Source organism: Myxocyprinus asiaticus, chromosome 7, assembly GCF_019703515.2.
Source record: "Myxocyprinus asiaticus isolate MX2 ecotype Aquarium Trade chromosome 7, UBuf_Myxa_2, whole genome shotgun sequence".
Taxonomy (NCBI): Eukaryota; Metazoa; Chordata; class Actinopteri; order Cypriniformes; family Catostomidae; genus Myxocyprinus; species Myxocyprinus asiaticus.
Window position 1 is genome coordinate 916,569 of NC_059350.1, and position 25,932 is coordinate 942,500.

At 40.6% G+C, this 25,932-nt stretch overlaps 1 protein-coding gene across 2 annotated transcripts in view; it reads right to left on the minus strand.

Annotated features, from left to right (window-relative positions):
- Positions 1-6,441: 6,441 nt before the first annotated feature.
- Positions 6,442-25,932, minus strand: part of LOC127443478 (adhesion G protein-coupled receptor L1-like) — a 54,995-nt gene continuing 35,504 nt past the window's right edge. The window contains exons 14-25 of one of the 2 annotated variants that reach the window (XM_051702121.1): positions 25,798-25,932; positions 25,481-25,654; positions 25,172-25,381; positions 22,366-22,586; positions 19,946-20,012; positions 19,248-19,339; positions 18,927-19,095; positions 18,615-18,770; positions 18,417-18,513; positions 13,390-13,509; positions 13,203-13,220; positions 6,442-10,087 (exon numbers count right to left, since the gene is read on the minus strand). The exon at positions 25,798-25,932 is cut by the window's right edge and continues 71 nt beyond it. In XM_051702121.1, the coding sequence (XP_051558081.1) occupies positions 9,258-10,087; positions 13,203-13,220; positions 13,390-13,509; positions 18,417-18,513; positions 18,615-18,770; positions 18,927-19,095; positions 19,248-19,339; positions 19,946-20,012; positions 22,366-22,586; positions 25,172-25,381; positions 25,481-25,654; positions 25,798-25,932 (2,289 nt within the window). In that variant the 3' untranslated portion in view covers positions 6,442-9,257. The remainder of the gene's footprint in view (positions 10,088-13,202; positions 13,221-13,389; positions 13,510-18,416; positions 18,514-18,614; positions 18,771-18,926; positions 19,096-19,247; positions 19,340-19,945; positions 20,013-22,365; positions 22,587-25,171; positions 25,382-25,480; positions 25,655-25,797) is intronic. The other variant, XM_051702123.1, reaches the window with a different exon arrangement.

Consider the following 25,932-nt stretch of genomic DNA (forward strand, 5'->3'; position numbering starts at 1 on the left):
ATATTAAAAGTGCCGAGGCAGAGCTGAAGCGCCGTATGTCAGCTGATGACCTCAGAGAATTGACCCAATTGAAATATAAAACAGCGGACGCGAGATTATCATTAAAGCTGTCTTGCTGGACCGAAATTTAGCTTGGGCGGCCACCAAAAAATGTCAGTGGAGGGACAATGATTGTTCTTTACCTGCTGTCCGCAACCCTATACGAACAGACTTGTGACCCACCAGTTGAGAAACAGTGGTACAGTGGCAAGAAAAAGTATGTGAACCCTTTATAATTAGCTGATTTTCTGGTTTAAACTGGTCATAAAATGAGATGTCATCTTCATCAAAGTCACAAGTATAGACAAACACAATGTGCTTAAGATAACAACACACAAACAACTATAATTCTTCATGTCTTTATTGAACACATCCCATTAAACAATCACAGTGCTGTGGAAATGTAAGTTTGATTTAATAACTGGTCGATCCTCATTTGGCAGCAGTAACCTCAATCAAGTGTTTCCTGTAGCTGCGGATTAGACCTGCACAACGTTCAGAAGGAATTTTGGAGCATTCTTCCTTACAGAACTGCTTCAGCTCAGACATATTCTTAGGATGTCTGGTGTGAACGGCTCTCTTGATTCCACAGCATCTATATTGGGTTATGGTCTGACCACTCCAAAAGGAGGATTTTCTTTTTTTGAAGTCATTCTGTAGTGTATTTACTTTGATGTTTAAGGTCATTGTCCTGTTGCGTCACAGCCACTTCTAGAGAGAGTACCTATAGTACTAAATCATCTCCATTTATTGACAGTTTGTCTAACTGTGGACAGATGAATATCTAAACTCTTCAAGATAACTTTGCAACCCTTTTCAGCTTTATGCAAAGCAACAATTATTGATCATAGGTCTTCTGATATCTGTTTTTTTACCTCTTACTCTAAGAATAAAATCAACATCAACTAATATTTTATGCCATAATATGTAGAGCTAGGACTATAATAGAATACTAAAATTACAACATTTACAAATAAAGTAAAAAAAAAACAAACAAAAAAATAAATAAAAAACCCACAACAGAAGAATTCATTATGAGGGCATTTTTTCCCCCTATATTTGAAATTTCAGGGGCATTTCTATCCTTTTTGGTGGCATTTTTGCCACGAGCCCCCATTAGTCTTTGAGCTTGATCTCATAATTTGTCAACAGGCTGCTGAGAGCAGTAAATGCATTACGAATCATATTTCTTACTTCCAAATAATTCTTCCTCAAAAGAACTAAAATAATCATAAATGGAAGTGGACTAGACTGATGACGACAACTACTTCAATCTGTCACAAATGTTGATCCTTGTTACCATAATGGCTGTATATTTTGTGTAGTCTTTTATTTGAATGTTTTAGTGTGTATATATATATTGACTTTCTGTCTTCCGTGGAACATAAAAGATGTTATTCATAATATTAGGGACTGACTCTGCCTGAGTCATCATCAATTAAAAACCAGTGAAAGCGAATGGAAACTGAGACAATCACAACCATTTTACCTAACGTCTGCTTCTGTGTTTCCGTAAATGATGACATCATTTGTGGGTGAACTATCAAGGTGTTCAGCGCCGGTTAGGTCCGCATGTTGATTGACAAACTTTCATCATATGTCGCATAACAATTGCCAACAGTCCGTAACATCCGGTATTTAAAGGATCAGAATTGCGTTCCGTATTATTTTATGATCTCACACCCAAACAAATGAGAGATTATCCTGTGAGAGACCAAACTGATGTGCTTCACTTGACAGCGCGGGAAAGATCACGGAAGATCCATCGAGAACAGATACTAATATCTGAATGTATGAATGTGCTTCAGGTACAAGATCATCACAAGTTTAATACTGACTGCAGTCTCACAATCTCTATTAATTAATCTCTGTAATCCTCTTCCCTAGAAGTGCAGAATGATAATAGCAAAATTATTTTTGTCACAAAATAACAGAATACTTAAAGTAAATGAATACAGATGCAACAGCACGACAATAATGGGACTTTACAGCTCTCAAAAGATTAAACTCAACGAAACAAACTGCACAGAGTGCCTTCAATGTTGTATCATGCGATAAAACTCTCTTAAAGAGACAGTAACCATTTTACCTTTGTCCTGAACATTTACATTCCAAGTAAAAGAAAAGTACAAATATGTTATTTTTAGTCTTTTATTTCACTCTTATCGTTGTAAAGTGGCACGTTTTGAATGGCATGTAAAAATGTAAAAACAATCACTCAACCTTAATTGTTTCACTGGATCTGTTGCTATTTTAATGATCTAAAATACAAAGCACTGACCATTTAAAGTGTGAGCCTGAAAGAGTTATAAACATTTACAGTTCTATAGTGTTATTATGTGCCTAGATAGTCTTTAAAATAAACTTAGTTCACCCAAAAATGAAAATTCTCTCATCATTTACTCACCCTCATGCCAGCCCAGATGTGTGTGACTTTCTGTCTTCTGCTGAACACAAATGAAGCTTTTTAGAAGAATTTCTCAGCTCTGTTGGTCCTTTCAGTGCAAGTGAATGGTGATCAGAACTCAGAAGGTACAAAAATCACATAAATGCAGCATAAAAGTAATCCATACAACTCCAGTGGTTTAATCTATGTCTTCAGAAGCGATATGATAGGTGTGGGTGAGAAACAGATCAATATTTAAAAATTTTTTTTTACTATAAATTCTCCTCCCTGCCCAGTAGGGGGTGATATGCTTATGTAAATCACCAAAAACAGAAGAACTCTAAAGAGAGAGGAGTGCTTATGAAAGTGAAAGTGGAGATTTATAGTAAAAAATTACTTAATCCCTGATCTGTTTCTCACCGCTTCTCATTTACTTGCATTGAATGGACCAACAGTTCTTCTAAACATCTTCATTCATGTTCTGCAGAAGAAAGTCATACACATCTGGGATGGCATGACGGTGAGGAAATGATCAAATATCCCTTTAACATTCACTTATTTTTACAACACACACAATGATGTCTTATGACAAAGTGAAAATCTTAGTGAATGCCGTATGTGGTATAATGACATGGAGAGCTTCAATAATATTCAAGTAATTACATATATTGCATATTTTTGCTGTGATCTTGTTTTATTGTTTTCATCTTCACCTCCAACCCCCTTTTGAGTGTGGGCTTGGACATGACATCCCGGGCTGAATATGAATCCCACTCCAGCCCTAAAGGTGCTTCTCTCAAAAACTGTCAAGAAAATGCCCTGCTCATATTTAACCCCAAATCAATACAAAATAAATATGAAATTATATTTTGCATAAAGAAAATGAAGGCTACAATTAGGACAATTAAGATCTTTTGCATCATGACATTATTTTCAGGACAGCAACGCATCCGGGTGTTTTACTTTTAATATTCACTTTGTTTTCAATTGTTTCTATTTACCGCAACACTGTCATTTGTTTGCTCTTTTACAGAAAAAAAATATGTTGTTGCACAATCATTTTTGTAAATGCAGGATCAGTGGAGTACTACTATCATGTATAAATACTTCAGAATTTAAACATAGATATTATAATATTATAATGCCCATAGTTTTCTGCATTGCAGTAATGAGAACTGGGGGATAAAATGTGCTAAACTGTGATGAAAACTACTGCTGCATAAGGGTGTGCACAAAATACTCAACAAATATGAATAAAGCATTGGTAATTTCCATTTTCATGACAACTGGTCAGGAAATAAATTGAATACCAACCTTTTCCACAGTATCAGTGAACTGATGACTCATTTCATATGTCATTCCTGCACCCGGCTTGTAACTAACCTGAGGCCAGAATCACGTTCCTCTGATGCAGCTCAATGTTGGCCTGGAGTCCAAAAGTTTATAAGACCTCTGCTGCAATTATGAAACTCTTGCACACATATTCTGTCTATGAGAACATGCTTAACTGTTCACTCTCTGCAGCTCTTGTATATTTGTCCTTCAAATATATTTATAAAACAGATATTTCTGACTGTAGAATCGGATGAGCCACCATATCTAACAGTTACGTTAATGTAACTACATTTACAGTTACATTTATTCATTTGGCAAACACTTTTATCCAAAGCGACTTACAAAAGAGGAAAACATAAGCGAATCATCTTAGGAGACAGTGGTATAAAAAGTGCTGTATTACAAAGTATCACTAGCATCATAATATTATTCAAAACAGAATAAAGTGCAACAGAATTTTTTTTTTTTTTTTTTTTAGTGACTGGTTAAGTGCTCATGGAAAATATGTGTTTTTAGTCGTTTTTTGAAGACAGAGAGTGAGTCAGCTTCACAGATGGAGTTGGGAAGATCGTTCCACCAACGTGGTATGATGAAGCTGAAAGTCCGGGAAAGTGTTTTGGTGCCTCTTTGTGTTGGTACAACAAGGCGACGTTCATTAGCCGACCGCAGACTTCTAGTGGGCGTGTAGCTCTGCATAAATGATTTTAGGTATGCTGGAGCAGACCCAGTGACTGTTCTGTATGCCAGCATTTATGACACTAGTACTTGTCATAAAAAAAAAAAAAAAAACTGAATCATTTGAATCATTAATAAACCAAAAATGTATTGATGAAAATGTATTTTATCATATTACTGTAGCCAGTTACAGCTTCGCTTTGCCAGTGAAAGGAATAGTTCACCCAAAAATGGAAAATCTCTCATCATTCACTCACCCAAATGCCATCCCAGATGTGTATGACTTTCTTTCTTCTGCAGAACACAAATTAAGATTTTTAGAAGAATATCTCAGCTCTGTAGGTCCATACAATGCAAGTGAATGTGACCAGAACTTTGAAGCTCCAAAAATCACATAAAGGCAGCATAAAAATAATCCATATAGATGTGGGTGAGAAATAGATCAATATTTAAGTCATTTATTTACTATAAACTCTCTTCCCTGCCCAGTCAACCTCCACTTTAACTTTCACATTCTTCTTGTATTTTTGGTGATTCACATTCTTCTCTGCATATCACCCCCTACTGGGCAGGGAGAAGAACTTCTACATACACACACACACACACACACACACACACACACACACACACACACACACACACACTTGCACTCAAACACAATCACAAACACACACACACACACACACACTCACACACATACTCACACACTCAAACACACACACACACACACACTCTCACACACACTCACACACTCACTCACACACACACACACACACACTCACAAACACACACACTCACAAACACATACACACTCACTCACACACTCACACACTCACTCACACACACACACACACACACACACAGAACTGGTGCTAAGAAGTGTTTTAGGTGTAACGTGTTACGTGTCGCAACTTTCGTTTTTATTTATTTTTTTGGCTTTATGCCGGTTTCACATATCCTTTGTGAGCGGGGCGTGAGCAGCGTGTTTTCGTTTCGGTGCCCATATTAACAGATTACACCCTTCACATTGAAAGTGTGAGTCGCAAGGTGAAGCGCCCCAGACATGGGCACGTGACTGCCCGCCGTTGCCGTAGGAATCTAGAAAAGAGAGGAGGCCAGTGTGAAAGCCCATATGCGACTCTCATCTCAGAAACTGCGGATGTGTTCCACAGTACCTGGGGTTAAGTGTTTTAATTTAAGGCATTGGATTGTGAATAAGAAACAGCCACTCACCACTTTAGCAGTCAGTTTATTTAAATTGTCTATATTTAATTCAGGCCTTTATTATTTCGTGGTTCCATTATGCACCCTCTTTTCCCTCTTCACACTACAGTATCGGTTCCTCTCAGTTGCAGGGCTTGGCCACTCTTGCTCCTGACCTGCTGATAAAAATGTAATGGTCCATCAGACTGGCTAGTGCTGGTTTGGTGCTGGCATGGATGTTGCACCAGTATACCCATTTTGTTCATCAACAAACCTTGGTTGGTTGACCTGCATGATCTTCACAACTATGCACAGTGTACATAGTGTTTACTACAACAATAGTGAGAGTAGTATGCTATGTGTAACTTCTACCATCTTATCTTCATCACAAATGTTACATAAATGATTAGGAGTTAGAATGGCTCCTAAAACAGCAGCGTCTTGCAGGTTGAACAGACGCACCAAAAATATTGACTCTTCTTGTACACACAGGCTTTGGTTGCGGTAACACTTATTCTTCATTTCCTTTCCGAACTTCCAATTGGTTTATGAAGGACGTGGCTGCAATTTCTTAATTCTGAAAGTCATTATATTACAGATTTAGACGTTTTCTCAAAGGCTAATATTTTACTGTCTTTGGCGTCAAGAGCTCAGGACAGATTGCATACTTCCAAGATGAATGGAGATGAAAGGGAATAATAGCTGGATAAAGAATTCCAGGGATTGTAGATCTCAACGGCATTTCATGGGGTCATTTTCAAAATGCTTCAAGAGGAGTAAGTGCGAACAACAATCGTTTGCTTTCATTTGTTTTATTTCGATTAAAAAACGTTTCTTATCTTTTTACATGGAACACTCTAAGAGCGAGAGAGACAGAAAGAGACAGAAGAGAGAAAGAATAGACAGTGTCATCAGTTCTACATAAGACTTTTTTCAACCACAAATTTGGAAGTGAAAGAGAAGCATGTCCTGAGACGTCAAGTCTCACAAAGTTTTTATTTACATGAAGTCCACAGTTTTGTTGAATGATATGCTTGATCACCCTACTCAAACAGAGGAAGGGGCGGGGCATTGAGATGATGCCCTCAAAACGGGATGAGATAATTGGTCGGTGTCTCCAACACCAAAGGAGATGATTGGTTGGTGTCCGGGCAAGTGGCACAACAAGTTTATGTTCATTTGTTCACCACACTGCCGAAAAACAACAGTCTGATTCATTTGCTCGAACTGGTGATCCTATTGCTCTTAACTTTTGACCTCTGTGACCTTTGAGCTGCTTCTTAAGAGTGTACGTTTGTGATTTGTGTGTTAATCCCATTACAGGAAGTTTTTGGCATGTACAAGAGCTGCTGTCTCTGGTGTAGAGGTCTGCAACCCAACCCGGGCCCAACGGGACCCGAGAACCCGACGGGGTTCAGGCCAGGATCGGGTCAGTTTTTCAAGTAGGACTTTGGGTTCGGGTCGGGTTCGGGTTTGTATGAATAGACTTACTGAACTTGCTCTCACTCACAGAGTTAGGGGCCGTTCACACCGAATGTGTTTTTGCGCATGTCTATTCTGTTTCCCCCTTGTTTTTCTATGTAAACACATGCGTCTCACTTTTTCTTCAGCATCTCGCACAGGACCGGCTCATTTTAAACACCATGTCAAGTTAAAAAGAACTTCAAATTCTCAAAAACGCACGTTGAGACACCTGTGCTCCTTTTCATTCTTTGCGCTGCATCTTGATTGTTTTTAGCACAGGTGTCACAAAGATTGAACAATCTGAACAAGTTCAGGCTGCATAGAGGGGACTGTTGCATTGTTTAATTTAATTCCAGATTGTTCTGCACCAAGTGAAGTTTCAGCAAATAAACGGTAATTCAGTGCTTTTTTCCGTTCTGCTCTAGTGTACTGAGGGGCTGCTGTGCCTTGTTAAAACTGTGTATGTTTCAGTACTGTTATGAATGTTGTCTATATGCTTACATAAAATACAGCCTATTGCAACAGTACTTGCTAGGAGAAGAAATTAGATAGTAAGTGATTTCGGGTACGGGTCGGGTTCGGGTTTCATTTAAAGGCCCGTGCAGACCTCTACTCTGGTGTAAAGTGTTATCACATTCTGTAAAAGGGTTGATACTCATACAACACTCCACCCTGAAAGAAGGAGATAGAGAGAGAAAAAGACATGGAAGAATGAACAAATGGAGAGAAAAGGGTCCCGTATGAAGATCTCTCCATATCAACATCACCTTTCTCCGTATAATTAAACTGAACAAGGACTGGGGCTGTATGGACTACTTTTATGATACTTTTACTGTGATGTTTTGTTATTTTGGAGCTTGACACTCCCAGTCCTCATTCACTTTCATTATATGGAAACAAGTGGCCATAATATTCTTAAAAAGCCAACTTTTGTGATTTTTCCAGGTTGAAAAATGACATGTTAATGATGACAGAATTCTAATTTTTGAGAGAACTGTATGTTTTGGATGCTGGTGTCTCCATTAAACTTCTTAACTCCATTAACAAAGCTTGACCAGCTAGACCAGCACCAAACCAGTGTAAAATAGTTTGGAAATTCATACTGGTTTACACTGGTCTTTTCAGGAGAGGGTGAATGTTGAAAAGAAGGAGCAAGAGTGGTGTGTTTGAATGGCAGTGAGATGATCAGGGTGGGTGTGAAGGTGACCAGGAGACAGAGACGTGGAGGAGGAAGCCAACATCATCATCATCATCATCATTGTGTTTCCTTTTTCTCTGAGGTCTTACAATAAGGCTTTCACTTTCTCTGCACTGCTTTATCTGTGAGATCTCACAACTAACGATAATGATTCATCGTTATCTGTACTAGTATACCAAAAGTATGCACTAGAGGTAACTAGCTGCATACTGACGGTTGAATCTCACGAAAACATGTGCAGGTCATATTTCACCCCAAAATCAAAAATAAGAAATTGTATTTCGCATGGAGAAAACCATACATCATGATTTAATTTTTTTGCATTGTACCATGATGTATCAACTAGCTTTAATTAGTTTTAATTGAAATAATTTAATATGATTTCTTTGGCATTGCTAATTAGATTTTTTTTAGTTGCATTACAGAAATAAGAATTTCAAATTGTAAAAATAATTTAGACACCCTACTTAATAAAAAAAAGAAGCAAAAATCGTGGTTACATCAAGGCACTTACATTGGAAGTGAAGGGGGCCAGTCCTTTTTCAAAAGTACAGCCACAAGATATAAATATTATAAGGTTGGGGGGAGTGATTTTATCACACTAAAATCATGTTAACATGTATAATGTTACGTTTTGTGGCTATACTTTTACGCATTGGCCCCATTCACTTCCATTGTTAGTGTCTCACTGTAACCCAAATTTGTACTTTTTTAATAAACAAGGGGCGTAATCAACATTGTACCACAAATGCTGTCGACTGAGGTTAACTTGTATCGAACCCGAAATGTTCCTTTAATTGTCATGAAATTGTCTTCAAATATGAACTAGACGTGTTCTTGACAGGTTTTGTGAGATTCACCCTGACATTAATTTCGATGATGATAAAGATGATGTTGAAGACACACGTCCTCATGTTCCTCCTCCAGATCTGCGTGTCCCGGTCACCAGCGCCCTAGTCACAGACTCGTCACCAGTTGCATCTGTCCATCACCTTCACCCTGCGAGGGCTGCAGCGCAAGCCGCCCCTCGTCATTGGTCCTGCGTGGCGGAGGTTGGTAAAATGCCGAGATGTGCGCTTGACGTCCCGCGCTGAAGTACAGCTCGTCTGGTGGGAGGGTCGGGTGTGGCTCTGTCCCAAGTGCCTCGGGACTGCTGTCGGGATAGGACGAATCCCGGTCCCGTGCATACAGGGAGGAGTCTGGTCCAGCCCTGCCCACGCTGTCCGTGATTTCCGCAGAGAAGCTTTCCGAGTCCTCCTCGCTCTGGTAGAACACGGACTGTGCGTGCTCCAAGTGGCGGGGCTTATCCGGTAGGCAGGGTTTGTCTGGTATTCGGGGTTTGTCTGGTAGGCGTGGTTTTTCCAAAGCTTTGTATAGTAACTCCTCCTCGTCCTGCGGGGGTGGGGGAGGGGGGCGGGGTAGTGGTCGTTGTGGAGGTTCTCGGTGACTCGTTGACGTGGCATAATCCTGACGGTGCATCGTAGAACCTGTTCCGTTGCCGTAGCGATCAGTGGCGGGCCGCAAGTTGCTCTGCACCAACTCAGATATGATAATTTTCTCCAACGCTGCCGCGTCAGAAAGGTTTCGCCGCAGACCGCCAGGAGGCTCCGCTCCTCTGGGTGTCAAAAGGGCAGGGCTGACCTCTCCGGACACGCAACCTGATCCCACAGGAACGCCCCCGAGCAGGTCAGAGCTTCCCCCATGCAGTGAGTAGCTGTTGTTGTAGTTTCCATTCAGTCGAACTCCCTCCAACCCGCAAGATTCGCGACTGCGCGACAGTGTGCCCTCTACAGGACAGAGAGAGAAATACAGGATTAGAAACCAGTCACAGTCATTTCAGTCAACCATCCCGTTTACACCTGGTACTAACATCAGTTTCGGGCAATCCGATCACAAGCGGACAGCGCTAAATACAGTTGTAAATGGCTTCCAAAATTGATTCAGAAGTTCCACATTCATCGCATTTGAGGTGTAAATGCTAATCCGTCCCAGACGGATAATCCGTCCCAACAGCAATGGACAGCCTACTCACCTGTCAATCAACCATTGTGCTAAAACAAGCATTTAAAACTTCGCCAATTACGTGCGGCTTTAAATGACAGACAGGAAGCAAAACAATCAGAATTTAGTTGCTTGCTGTCTGAGCATGAAAAACGATTTTCACAAACCCATTCGGAATGGATCTGAACTGATCCATATGTGGTTTTAAGTCTAATTAAAATCATATTTTGTGTTTGATCGGATTTCAAGTAGTCGGAACGCAACATGCTAGTAATGTAGCATACAATGCAAAGTACTGTCTTTTTCCCAATATAGTGAACTATGTAGCATTTGCTGTATAGTGAATAGTGAATGAGTGAACGAGTGAGCGGTTTTGGATACAGCACATGCATGAATGTGTAAATACATTAATGCCGCTGACATTATGTTGTCTGATGCACCTTGTGAGTTCAACACTGTGGTGAGATGTCATGACGGACATGAGCGGAGGTGAATTAAAGAGGTGATTATCATCATTACAGAGACTTCAAATCCACATAAATCCATTCAAAAGCACTTTTGTGTTCCTCCATAAGTCATATGGGTTTGAAACAACATGATGGTAAGTAAATGACGACTTTTTTTCAACTCTTCCTGACAGTGGAAATTCAGATTTGTTATTTATTCATTTTTAATGCATTGTGCCAAAAAATTTGAAAAACTAAGAATGAAGGACTAGTATTTTTGGTATCATTTTTGTTATGCTTAAAGTGAATAATTGGATGATATTTGTAAAAATATATATAATATGATTTTATGTGTGAAAATCCCAGGAGATCAGCAGTTACAGAAATACTCAAACCAGCCCGTCTGACACCAACAATCATGCCATGGTCCAAATCACTGAGATCACATTTTTCCCCATTCTGATGGTTGATGTGAACATTAACTGAAGCTCCTGACCCATATCTGCATGATTTTATGCACTGCACTGCTGCCACACGATTGGCTGATTAGATAATCACATGGATGATTGTTGGTGCCAGATGGGCTGGTTTGAGTATTTCTGGGATTTTCACACACAACAGTCTCTAGAATTTACTCAGAATGGTGCCAAAAACAAAAAACATCCAGTGAGCAGCAGTTCTGTGGACAGAAACACCTTGTTAATGAGAGAGGTCAACAGAGAATGACCAGACTGGTTTGAACTGACAGAAAGGCTATGGTAACTCAGATAACCACTCTGTACAATTGTGGTGAGAAGACTATCGTCTCATGAATGCTATGAGAAACACAATGTCTCCCAGTGAGCTGCCTACATAGGAAGCATTTTAAGGCATCATAGCCAAGCAGCATAAAATTATTCTCCCTTCCAAGATGCCTTTTTAGGCCAAATTTTATTGTATTGTTTGCGGAAAAGAGAACTGAATGCATTGTGACAAGCAGAGTGAAATAAAAAAATCATCTTAGAACACAGACGAAGCAAGAGAAATGTTGACTATAAATATATTTCATTCAATACCATAAAGTATCAATAAAATAATAAAATACAATAATAAAAATTTACTATTTAACCCAATATTTGTGTGCTATGTTCCTTTATGCGTATTAGAGTATTGTATTGTTAGCTTATCTAGGGTGACCATACGTCCTCTTTTTCCCGGACATGTCCTCTTTTACTGACCTTAAAAAAGCGTCCGGCCGAGATTTCAAAATTGCGAAAAATGCATTATGATGTGCATCTGGTCTAATACTTCATTGTGTGTGCGCGCATATTTGCATTGCTTTAACCCCTCTTTGTAAGTCCCGCCTTCTTGCACACCAATTGGTCGATTATAAGAGGCTTGCAGCAACTATTGGCCAAATTCCTGCCTGTCAATCTCTCTGCGAACACGTGAAGCGCTTTTGTGTTCGGCATCAAACAGTTGCTTGACAGTAGCAGCAAATGACAGCTGAGTGGAAACAATGCCCAAACGAAAGTGCAAATTTACAGAAGATTTGCACACAAAATTCCCATGCTTTCGTCCAGGTCGAGATCCGTGGGAAGCAGAATGTGTGACATGTAAATCTGGCAATTATGTGTCAGTTGCTAATAAAGGTGCAAGTGATTTAGAAGCACACATTAGCTCTGCCAATCATAAAGGGTCAGCAAAAGGTCAAAGTTCATCAGGTAAATTAACAGACTACTTTTTATGACCAGGTAAAATTGTTACCACATTGCTTCATTTTCCATGGCCATTCAAAGTAATAGTAATAGTAAATGAAGATACACTCATGGCATCAAATATTTTATTTTAGTACATGAACATTCAAAATAATGTTGGAAATATTTATTTATTTATATATATATATTTATGTTATGCTAATAGAGTGTCTTTTTCACTGTATTAAAGTTTACATTCATAGTAACACTGTTTTGAACCCTATTATTCCAACCCCCCCCCCAAAAAAAAAGGTGTCCTCTTTTTGGAAAACCAGAATATGGTCACCCTAGCTTAGCAACATGCTAACGTCAAACTCTATTGTTGAGCATTTCAAATCAGTGTGTCAGGATACAGCTTGTCCGATTGCGCAATTTATGAATTGTTTTTCTATGTAAACATGCACTGGACGCATCTGGACATCTTTTGACCACTGTTCTGCATCTCGTTTTTTTTGTATCGTCTAGCGCAAAAGTGCTTTTTAAAATGTTTTTTAGATACAGAAAAGTTAACAAGAACGTCAACTTTTGAAAACGCTTCTAAAGACACCTGCATTCTGTTACATTTATTGCATCGTGTCTATCTTTTTTCATGCAAGAATGTTGTAGCAACCTATTTAGGCAAGAGGCATCAAGACAGCTCACTTGGTTTTGAAAGTGCACTAATGGCATGAAGTATGGAGATAACACACAGACAGACAGTTAGTACACATGTTCCATACTTGAGTTTCTGAAAGTGCCTGTAGATCAGTTGACAGAGACAGAGAGAGCGAGAGAAAGCAGGACAGAGAAAAATAATACAAAACACAAGTAAATACAGATAAAAACATTTTCATCTAAAGCTGAATTAACAGCACAACAAACACAAATACACTACATACACATATGTAATATCACATATACACTGACCTGTGGCGTTGAACACTGCTGGTGAGGGTGGGTTGAAAGTTTCAGCCAATAAGGTGTTGTAAGGGGAGCCAGAGTGGGTCTGTAGCATTGGATTGGCCAGGAGGTGATTACCAATAGTGCCTGAGAATAAATAGCAAATATTACCTTATGGAAGGGCAGACATTTGTTGTTTTTTTATTTTTTATTTGTTCTTATTGTTACGGCCCTGCCTCTTTTGATTTGTTCCTGTTTGATACTGGCTCCTTTTTCAATACATTTTTCAAGTCTCCCACGGAGGAGTTATTAAACCAACTGTCTAAAGAGCAGCTCATTATGGTATAGGTCTTACTAATAAAGAAAAATGACTTAAAGAGAGTGTAGCGCTGCTTCTGAGTATTTATACTTCTCTACTACTATCATGTATTCATGAAGCAGTACGCGAGAAATACCCGGATGACCTACTATTTCCGGCAAGATTTTTAAGTGCAGATCAAATGGACAATTAACGATCCCTTAATCTCTCGGGAGCTGAGGTGATGTCACGTTCAAAACACTGGATTTAATGGAACAGCGGTGAATCGTGAAATGGACGGCTCTTCTCAACTGTAAGTGTTATGTATACCAAGATAATAGATCCTTGTGCTTGAATGGGGCTTGTTTAACTAAATCAAAGCAGATAGTTTTCGCGGTTGTTGTTTTTACATCATATATTCGGGTTATGAGACGATGCCAACATCCTCGGCTGAAGTATGTCCGAATTCTGTTCATAATACTCACATGCATACCTAAAAGAACGTACTGTTTTGCCGGCAGATAAGTGCGTCCTTCATCAAATACAGTACATACTGTGACAGTACACGATTTTGGATGCAGCATAGGAGTAATTGTAAAATCAGCTCTGGTAGACTTAGGTGTGCTTATGACTGATAAACCCACAATTATTGAGCAGGCTAGAGGTGATAAACCTCCTCTACCGTCTACCTCATCATTAACCTTTGAACAGCAGAAGGAATGGATGCTCTTGGAATTGGAGAAAACCAAAATGAACCAGAATATTAAGCTTTGAAGACTGAATGTTGAAGTGTTTTCAGCTAATTAGAGAGGGAATGATAGAGACTGTTATTAGTGGCTTAAGTCATTCATCTCAGCAGAAGTTTGATGTTGCCCGTTGTCTTAAACTAATGCCGAGATTTAATGAGGAGGATGTTGATGCATTCTTCAGATTGTTTGAATGTCTGGCAGGTCTACTGGATTGGCCTTAAGTTGAATGGACATTGATGCTACAATATGTTTTCATTGGCAAGGCACAAAAGGCATATTCCACCCTAAGTGTTGAGGACAGCTAGGTGTATTTTAAAGTAAAAATAAAATGGTGTTGAAGGTTTATGAGTTGGTCCTGAGGCATAAAAACAGAAATTTAGGAGCTTGCACAAACATGCTGAGCAGTCTTATTGTGAGACCAAAAAATTCAATTAGACCGTTGGTGTTCTACCTCGTTTGGGAATGGTTATGATGAATTTTATGGTACAGTTTAAAAACAGCCTACCAGATCACGTGACACAATGTTAAAACGGCAGACGAAGCCTCCATCTTACTGATGAGTATATATATAGCGCTTTTCTGACACTACACTCAAAGCACTTTACACAGTGAACAGGGGACTCTCCTAAACCACCACCAGTGTGCAGCATCCACCTGGATGATGCGACGGCAGCCATAGTGCGCCAGTACGCTCACCACACACTAGCTATTGGTGGAGAGGAGACAGTGGAGTTATAAAGCCAATTAATGGAGAGGGATTATTAGGAGGCCATGACTGATAAGGCCAATGGGGGGAATTTGGCCAGGACACCAGGGTTACATTCCTACTCTTTTTGAGAATTGCCCTGGGACCACAGAGAGTCAGTACCTCTGTTTAACATCTCATTATTATTATTTTTATCATTATACATTTTATTTATAGGCACCTTACATGACACTCAAAGACACCTTACAATAAAACAATCAACATTAAACAACAAATAATCATTATTACAGCCTGAACAGACTTAATACAAGCATAAAACAATCACATAAAAGCCTGCCTAAAAGATGGGTCTTAAGGCGAGATTTAGATAAGGTTTCGCACATCCTGTGACAACGAGTTCCATAAATAAGGAGCTGCATGTCTAAAGGCTTGAGACCCCATAGAAGTTGTGCGAACTCGAGAGAGAACAAGAGTGAGAGTGCAGAAGACGTTCTTAAAATGCGATCCGAAGGACGGTGCCTTTTTACAGTATAGTATCCCCGTCACTACAAGGACTTCAGGGTGAGCACCCCCTGCTAGCCTCCCTAATACCTCTTCCAGCAGCAACCTTAGTTTTCCCCAGGAGGTGTCCCATCCAGGTACTGACCAGGCTCAACCCTGCTTAGCTTCAGTGGGCAACTGGTCTTGAGCTACAGGGTGATATGGCTGCTGGTGATTTTAGCTATGCTAAATAGTGTGTTATAGTGTGTTGCCCGACAAGCAGCGGCATTTGGAATCTGAAATGAAGTATATGCTCGAGAATAATATCCCCAAGCCGTCCTTGTCCAACTTGGCTTTCCCATGTTTATTGGTGAATAAGCCCGATGGAATGTGTCACTTTTGTATGGACTACCGTAAAGTGAATAGCGTGACAAAACCTGACTCGTACCCATTATCACGTATGGAGGATTGTTTTGGCCAAGTTGGGTCAGCTACTTTTCTCAGTAAATTCAACTTATTGAAGGGTTACTGGCAATTGCCTTTAACCTCTCGAGCACCCCTCTCGAGCGGGTCTACATTCGTATTCTGTGATGAGATTCGGATTTGAAATGCCCCTGTATCTTTTAATAAACTGAGTGGCGGCCAGTTTAGAGGGTTGCGCTGTATATTTAGATGACATTGTTGTTTTTAGCGACACATGGGAACAGCATCTAAGCCGTTATCATGCGGTTTTGAACAGTTGGCTTAAAACGCTTGTCTCACAGTCAACCTGGCAAAGTGTGAGTTTGCCAGGGTGACTGTGACCTATTTCGGTAAGGTGGTTGGGCAAGATAATGTACGACCCATGATTGCTAAAGTTTGAGCCATTGATAATTTTCCTCCACCAATTCCTAAACGAGAATTGATGCATGTATTATAGGAGTTTTTGGCCACATTTTTCTTTGGGTTGTTGCTCCTATTACTGATTTGCTAAAAGCAAAGTCTAAGTTTGAATGGACCCCTCAGTGTGAGCAAGCTTTTGAAAATGTAAAGCAGCTGCTCAGTTCTAGTCCAGATCTGGCGGCTCCTTGAATGGGAAAGCCTTTTCAAATTCAGGTAGATGCCAGCCAGGTAGGAGCTGAAACTGTTTTATTGCAGACTGACGAGGATGGGGTAGATGGGGTAGATTATTTTTCATGCAAATTGAATCCTCAACAAACTAACCTAACCTAACCATGTTTAAAACTAAAACGACCATTGTAAAAGAGGCTCTGGCTCCGATTCTGACACCGATGAGACAAAACATTATGACCACTCACAGGTGAAGCAAATAATGTTGATCATCTCCTAACAAGGCCACATGTCAAGGTCTGGGTAGATTATATGGTAAGCGATCAATCAGTACTTGTAGTCAATGTGTTGAGTGCAGAAGAAATGGGCAGGAGTAAAGACCTGAGTGACTTTGACAAGGGCCAAATTGTTATGGCCAGACGACTGGGTCAGAGCCTCTCTGAAACGACAAGGCTTGTAGGGTGCTCTCGGTCAGCAGTGGTGAGTACCTACCGACAGTGGTCCGACGATTGGGTCAGAACATCTCTGAAACGACAAGTCTTGTGGGGTGCTCCCAGTCAGCAGTGGTGAGTACCTACTGACAGTGGTCCAAGGAGGGACAAACCACAAACCGGCGACAGGGTGTTGGGCGCTGTCGCTCATCGATGCGCGAAGGCAATGAAGGATATCCTGCCCGGTCCAAACTGACAGAAGGTCTATTGTGGCACATCACAGAAAATTTTAATGATGGTTACGGGAGGAATGTGTCACAACACACAGTGCATCGCACCCTGCTGCGTATGGGGCTGCGTAGCCACAGACCGGTCAGAGTGCTCATGATGACCCCTGTCCACCGTTGAAAGCGCCTATAATGGGCACGCGAGTGTCAGAACTGGACCTTGGAGCAAGAAGTGGAGGAAGGTCACCTAGTCCGATGAGTCCCGTTTTCTTTTACATCACATGGACAGCCGTGTACATGAGTGCCGTTTACCTGGGGAAGTGATGGCATCAGGATGCACTGTGGGAAGACATCAAGCTGGTGGAGGGAGTGTGATGCTCTGGGCAATGTTCTGCTGGGAAACCCTGGATCCAACCATTCATGTGGACGTCAATTTGACACGTCCCACCCTACCTAAACATTGTTGCAGACCAGGTACACCCCTTCATGGCAATGGTATTCCCTGATGACAGTGGCCTCTTTCAGCAGGATAATGCATCCTGCCACACTGCACACATTGTTCAGGAATGGTTTGAGGAACATGATGAAGAGTTCAAGGTGTTGCCCTGGCCTCCAAATTTCCCAGATCACAATCCGACTGAGCATCCGTGGGATGTGCTGGACCAACAAATCCGATCTACGGCGGCTCCACCTCGCAACTTACAGGACTTGAAGGATCTGTTGCTAATGTCTTGGTGCCAGATACCACAGGACACCTTCAGGGGTCTTGTAGAGTCAATGCCTCAGCAGGTCGGCAAAGTTTTGGTGGCACATGGAGGACCAACAGCATATTATGCAGGTGATCATAATGTTTTGGCTCATCAGTGTATGTGGCTGGTGGTACATTTCCAATTGTTGTGTATACTGACCACAATCCACTTACTTTTTTACACTCTTGCAGAGTCCAAATCAGCACCTTAATAGGTGGTCCCTGTTTTTACAGCCTGACTGATGGAGACTGTATAAGAAAATTATTTCTGTCTGAAGCATGTGGTCAAAATTTTAATGATGTCATTAAAGGGGACATGTGACAGCATAACAGGGATGAACAGACCATGTATGTGTATATTTCACCTCGAGTGAGTGTGGGTGTATTGTTAATCTCTGTTGCCATGAAGGACGACTCTGTTTGGCGTCGAACTGTGTCATTCCACATCCTCCTGATACGACTCTGAACACACATGCAGAGGGAAAGATTTCAGCCAAGACTGTGTAAGTTACTCTTTTTCAACTTACCATAAAGATATAAATACAAACTTGTGTGTGAGTTACCTGTCTTTGTGCTGGTGCGTGTCGTGATTGGCTACCGCTATAGTAGCGATTGTTGACTCGGTGGGCAGAGCTCTTCAGAGGACCATGGGAACTGGCTGAGGAGGCGTGGCCACAGCAGCGTGATTGACGCAAGCATTTGCTGTATTCTTTCTGCACCTAATGAAAATACACAGAATAATCACTGTAATCATACAAACAATTAATGAAAAACACTCAATGGTCCAACAGTTTTTGTTATCTAATATCACACAGAAATGATAGATTAATCAATATTTGCACAAACTATAGAAGACCACACACACTCCTTCATACCTTCTTTTGAAGAGCGCAGTGCAGCAGGAAGATGAACATGCCATGTAAAGCATTAAATGAAGTGAACAGATACGCCATCACCACACTGTTATCATTAATGAACAGGAGGCCAAAAATCCACGTCAAAGAGACAAGTAACAGCAGTGTGACTGAGCTGACCGTCCAGCACCTGAAAACAGAGACAAAAACACTCATTTAGAAAATAAAAAATGTGTAAAAAAAAAAGAACTTTTTCAGTAAATAAATGTAAATATTATTCTGCTTGTAAAAGACACACAAACAGAGTGCCCGAGGCATGACCCCTGACCCCTGTGCTCTTACTTGATGTTGTCGAAACGGCTGGAGTCTGGTTTCAGCACGGTGGAGTGACGCAGAATGCGGTGAACTGTGATTACCAATACCACCAGATTCAGCTAAACATAAGACCAGATGAAGTCACTCACAAGAAAAAGTCAAGCTGAAAATAACATTTTTTTGATAGTTTTTAAGTTGACGTCTATGCTCCAAATGGAATATTACCGTACTGTTTACTGCACAATGCGCAATATACACTGTACACACAAAATAATATGTGAAACAGTGTGCAAAGTAAACTTTTTTTAATGGTAGTATGCTACACTGTGGTCACATGACCTCATCATGTTTCATGTTTAATTCAGCAAGTGGCTTTCTGTTATCTCAAAAATATGATTATTTTGCATTTTTAATTCAAATTTGTATTCAAATATCTTAACTTTTGGCAGACTGATGAAATAACTAGTCAAGAAAGAGATGTAAAAATCACAGTTGATATTATTTCCAGTCCTTCTGTCATTCTGGATATGGAAGGCCAAGTCGAATGCATTGCATTAAATAATGTGCATTCTGTGCATAGTATACATACTCTATACTGCAGAGTACTATGGTACAGTAATATGCTCTTTCAAACATAGCTAATATCTAATATACAGTACAGTATATTGTGTGGTATATTTGTAATTAACACAATTTATTAACTAGTAGATTAAAGTGAGACTCACCAAGATAATAAGGGAGGCGGGGCCAACAAATGTCCAGATGAAATAGTTATCCACCTTCAGCCAACAACTACACAAAACACAAGAGATATTGTATATATTACACACTACTGAGATACACTGTAAACACTTATGGGAGCTCCCCATACACATCTTTTGTTCTCAATATATATGGTAATTATAGCTACTATAGATATAAAAAACAATATGGTGTTTAACTCTAAAATACACATTTTGAGATCTGAATTTATAAAAGGGTAGTTCACATTTAATACTACTGGAAAGTTGACATGTCAGCATGGGGTTAGGAGGTTATAGTAATATGTCATTATAATGATCACAATCATAATAGCTTGTAAAGTAAAACAATGTGATCTTTAAAATTACAAAGCAGGCTGCAAATATAAGAATACATTTAAATATTCAGCTCACACTTTAAATATGTCTTATGAAAATTCAATTTCAGAATTTTTAAATCTCTGTGTTTTTTTCTTTTTCTTTTTTTGGTAGGCATGCATGTAATGTAATGATGATTGAGAGATACACAGTGCATGCACAAAGTATTCAGACCCCTTCATTTTTTCACATTTTGTTATGCTGCAGCCTTATGCTAAAATGCTTTAAATTATTATTTAAAAAAAATTCACATCAATCTGCATTCCATACCATCGGGGGAGAAGGGCCTTGGCAAAAGAGGTGACCAAGAACCCGATGGTCACTCTGGTTGAGCTCCAGAGATCATGTGTGGAGATGGGAGAAACTTGCAGAAGGACAACCATCACTGCAACACTTCACCGATCTGGACTTTATGGCAGAGTGGCCAGATGGAAGCATCTCCTCAGTGCAAGACACATGAAATCCCGCTTGGAATGAGCAAAAAAGCACCTAAAGCACTCTCAGACTGTGAGAATCAAGATTCTCTGTTCTAATGAAACGAAGATTGAACTGTTTGGCCTCAATTCCAAGCGTCATGTCAGGAGGAATCCAGGCACCACTCATCACCAGTGCAATACCATCCTAACGGCTACCGCTATAGTACATATATACCAGGCGGTTTGTGAAAAAAGCTCGGAGGATCATCAGAGACTCCAGCCACCTGAGCCATGGGCTGTTCTCACTGCTACCATCAGGCAGGCGGTATCGCAGCATCAGGACCCGCACCAGCCGACTTCATAACAGCTTCTTCCCCCAAGCAATCAGACTTCTGAACTCTTGATCTCTCACGATCAATATACATCAGCACTGCACTTTATTACCCTTACTCTTATATCTCACACCGGACTGTCATAAATTATATTATTATTATATTATATTCTCTCTTAACAACTGACTATCAACCGACAGCCTGAATGTCAATACAGTACAATACAACCTACTGTATATTTTATATATACTATATATACTATTTTTTATTGTATAATGTGCATTCTATATTGTATGTATTGTATAATGTACATTGTATGTTATTATTTGTATATTGTGTTGTGTGTAATTATGTATATATTAGATTTTAAATTGTGTTGTGTAAATCTGATGTTTATTGTAAACTGGTATATGTCTCATCACTGTCACGACTGCTATGTTGCTCGGAACTGCACCCAAAAATTTCACCCACTATTGCACTTGTGTATATGGTTGTGTGACAATAAATGTGATTTGATTTGATTTGATTTGACGGTGAAGCATGGTGGTGGTAGCATCATGCTGTGGGGGTGTTTTTCAGTGGCAGGGACTGGGGACTGGTCATGGTTGAAGGAAAGCTGAACGCAGCAAAATACAGAGATATCCTTATTGAAAACCTGCTCCAGAGTGATCAGGACCTCAGACTGGGCCAAAGGTTCACCTTCCAACAGGACAATGACCCTAAGCACACAGCCAAAACAACACAGGAGTGACTTAGGGACAACTCTGTGAATGTCCATGAGTGGCCCAGCCAGAGCCCGAACTTGAACCCAAACGAACATCTCTGGAGAGACCTGAAAATGGCTGTCCACCGATGGTCCCCATCCAACCTGACAGAGCTTGAGAGGATCTGCAGAGAAGAATGGCAGAAAATCCCCAAATCCAGGTGTGCAAAGCTGGTCGCATCATACCCATAAACACTTGAGGCTGTAATCGCTGCCAAATGTGCTTCAACTAAGTACTGAGTTAAGGGTCTGAATACTTATGTCAATGTGATATTTCAGTATTTTCATTTTAATCAGTTTGCAAAGTTATGGTTTTTGCTTTGTCATTACGGGGAATGGAGTGTAGATTGATGTGAAAAAATAATAATTTAAAGCATTTTAGCACAAGGCTGCAACATAACAAAATGTGTAAAAAATGAAGGTGTCTGAATATTTTCTGAATGCACTGAACCTCAAAAGCCTAAATTAACCCTAACCCCAAACTTGCCAACAACACAACAACTACATATAACTCACGCTTTGGGTCCTCCATAGCTCCTGTAATCAATAGCAGTTGAAATGGCCACAACCAGCGTTGGGAATCCATACGCAGTAAGGTAATAATACTTGCGCCGAGACGTCTCGCTCTCGAACACCTCCACCATCAACACATACAGCTGGACAGTCTCCATACAGAGCCAGCAGAAGACCGACAGCAGGAAGAAATGAAGCAGACCGGCCAGCACTGGACACACAACCTACATACACACACACACACACATACAGATACATACATACAGAGGCATTAGTGTTTCACAACAGCTGTGGACTGATTAGATCTGATATACACTAACTGGTCTAGTGTGGTTTGGGTTTATCTGGTCTGATATGGTCAGATGTTGTCTACTGTGGTCTGGATTGATCTGATCTGGTCTGATTTGGTCTAGATCAGTCTGGATTGATCTAGTATAAAATGCTTTGGTCTGGATTATTCTGGTGTGTCCAATGTCTAGTTTGGTCCAATGTGGTTTGGTCTGATGTGATCTGTTGTTATATAATGTGGTCTAGTTTGGTCTGATGTGGTCTGGCTCTGGTCTGATGTGGTCTAGTTCATCTTGTGGTTTGGTCTGGTTTTGGTGTGATGTGATCTGATTTGGTCAAATGTGGTCTGGGTTATTCTACTGTGTGATCTAGTTTGGTCTGATATAGTCAGGTTGGGCTTAGTCTGGTCAGATGTGGTCTGGTTTGGTATGATGTGGTCTAGATTAGTTTGGATTGATTTAGGGTGTGTTCACACTTGTAGTTCAGTTCTCTTGGTTCTCTTGGTCCGGACCAAAAAAGAAAATGATAAATTTAGTCCTGGTTCTCTTAGCGTTCACACTGGCATTTTTAACACCGAACCTAATGATACAAAACCAAAGGCATCAGGAAAAAGTCACAACCTGACTGGACAGCTTTTATGACGTATATTTTTTTGACGGAACTTGCCGATCATCCAAAACAATGCTGGCTGCTGGACGAAATGCGCTCGTTATATTTATATATGTATATATGGTGGTATTTTTACCAGCTGAGAACAAACAAAGAGCTAATAAAATGTGTAAAGGAGTCAAAACTGCGCCAGGAATTCCTCCGTTGCACACACAAACGAAGATATACTGCAAGGAGACGGCGGTTCCGACGCCTGTACCGAACTGTAACGGGCAGCATAGCTCCTATGATGAGAAGAACCAGGTATGCTTGAGGTCAGTATTAGGCAAATTACTTCCTGTTTTTGGTCCGTTTATACATCTTTGGTCCATGTTGTGTTCATATATCAATCGAACCGTACAAGAGTTTGTTTGGAAGCGGACAGAGACCCACTTTTCAGGCGGTCTCGGTCCACTTGTTTGGTGCACACCAAGGTTCGGGTGACAGTGTTCACACTTGTTCAAATGAACCGCACTAACAGAGCAATTGCACCAGAGTTCATTTTAATCTAAACAAACCTGCCAAGTGTGAACACACCCTTAGTGTGATCTAGTGTTGTGTGGTTTGGTCTTGATTAGATTTGATGCGGTCTCAGTTGATGATGTGCAGTTTAGTCTGATGTGGTTTGGTTTGGTATGTGTGATCTAGTTTGGTCTGATATAGCCTGGTTTGATTTGGCCAGATGTGGTTTGGCTTTGGTCTAATGTGGCCTTTATCGAGTCTGGATTTATCTAGTGTGATCTAGTGTGATCTGTTTGGTCTGGCTTTGTTCAGATGTGATCTGATGTGGTCTAGTTTGTTCTGTGTGTCAGGTGTGACTGGTTTGGTCTTATGTTGTCTGGTTATTCTGCTATAGTCTAGTTTGGTCTGATGTGGTCTAGATTGGTTTGGATTTAGAAAGTGTTATCTAGTGTGATTTGGTTTGGCCTGGCTTATATCTGATGTGATCTGGTTTGGTCTAATATGGTCTAGTTTAGTCTGGATTTATCTAGTGTGATCTGGTGTGAAATGGTTTGGTCTGGATTTGATTTGATGTGGTCTGGTTTGATCTGGCTGTGATGTGATGTGATCTGATGTGGTCTAGTTTGTTCTGTGGGGTCTGGTGTGACCTGGTTTGGTCAGATTTGGTCTGGCTGTGGTCTGATGTGGTCTAGTTGAGTCTGGATTTATCAAGTGTGATCTGGTACGATGTGGTTTGGTCTGGCTTTGGTTTGATATGATTTGGTCTGGGTTATTCTGATGTGGTCTAGTTTGGTATGATATGGTCTAGATTGGTTTGGATTCATTTAGTGTGATCTAGTGTAATGTGGTTTAGTCTGGCTTTGATCGGTTGTGAAATAGATTTTAGATTTGATGTGGTCTCGGTTGATCTGGTGCGGTCTAGTGTAGTCTGATGTGGTTTGGTTTGGTATGTGTGATCTAGTTGGGTCTGATATTGTCTGGTTTGGTCTGGTCAGAAGTGGTTTGGTTTTGGTCTGATGTGGTCTAGATTGGGTCTGGATTTATATAGTGTGATCTGTTTTGGTCTGGTTTTGGTCTGATGTGGTCTGATGTAGTCTAGTCTGTTCTGTGTGGTCTGGTGTGACCTAGTTTGGTCTAATGTGGTCTAATTCAGTCTTGGATTTATCTACTGTAAAATGGTTTGGTCTGTCTTTGATCTGATTTCATATGGTGTGATCTAGTTTAGTCTGATGTTATCTGATCTGGTTTATAGTGGTCTATAGTGTAGATTGGTCTTGATTTATCTAGTGTGATATGGTTTGGTCTGGTTTGATCTGATGTGATGTGATCTGGTCTGGCCTGATGTGGTCTGGTCTAGTTGGTCTGGTGTGATCTGGATTGGTCCGATGCGGTCTGATGTGCTTGAACTCACGGTGTAGTGTGTTTTGTCCATGCCGATGAGGAAGAGCAGCTGTGAGATAAAGAGTGTGAGGCAGAGGTTCTTGTGGATGGTGGTTCTGTCGCTCTGTAGACCACGTAGACAACAGAAGGTAGAGATACACAGAGCCAAACACACCAGAGAAATCACCATCCCCACCCACGTGATGATGAACAGAATCAATCCCTGAACTCCACCCGGATACTGAGAGAGAGGGACAGAGCGAAGAACAGTATAAGAAAACTTGGAAATGGGTGGATAAAGGGCAAATGTGTATATTTGTTTGTGTGTTGTGTGACTTACAGCAGGTTGCTGGTGGCTCATGAGCACAGCGAAGTTGGTGAGATGTGAGCAGGCACAGGTGGTGTGTGTGTTGTTACTTTGCAGACGTCTGCAGCCCTGCGATGACCACTGACCCTTCATTGAGCGCTCCGAGTAATTCCAGAACGAACAGTTTGGATTGAAGTGATTCTCCAGCTGACAAAACACACAAACAAACATCTGTGAGCGTTACACATGCGTTTCTGTATTCATAACTGTGTGTTTTTGTTCCTGTATGTGTGTAAGATAAACAGTGACACTAAAAAGGAATTTTTAAAAGTGTCTGTGTGAGAGTGTACCTGCAGGTGTCGCAGTGTAAACAGCACAGGTTCGGTCAGAAACACTCGACTGGACTCTTTGTTCATAGATGCTGAGATGATGTGTGAGTTGACAGCCAGACTGGGTCCTCCAGGCTTCAGCTCACCGTCTGTCTT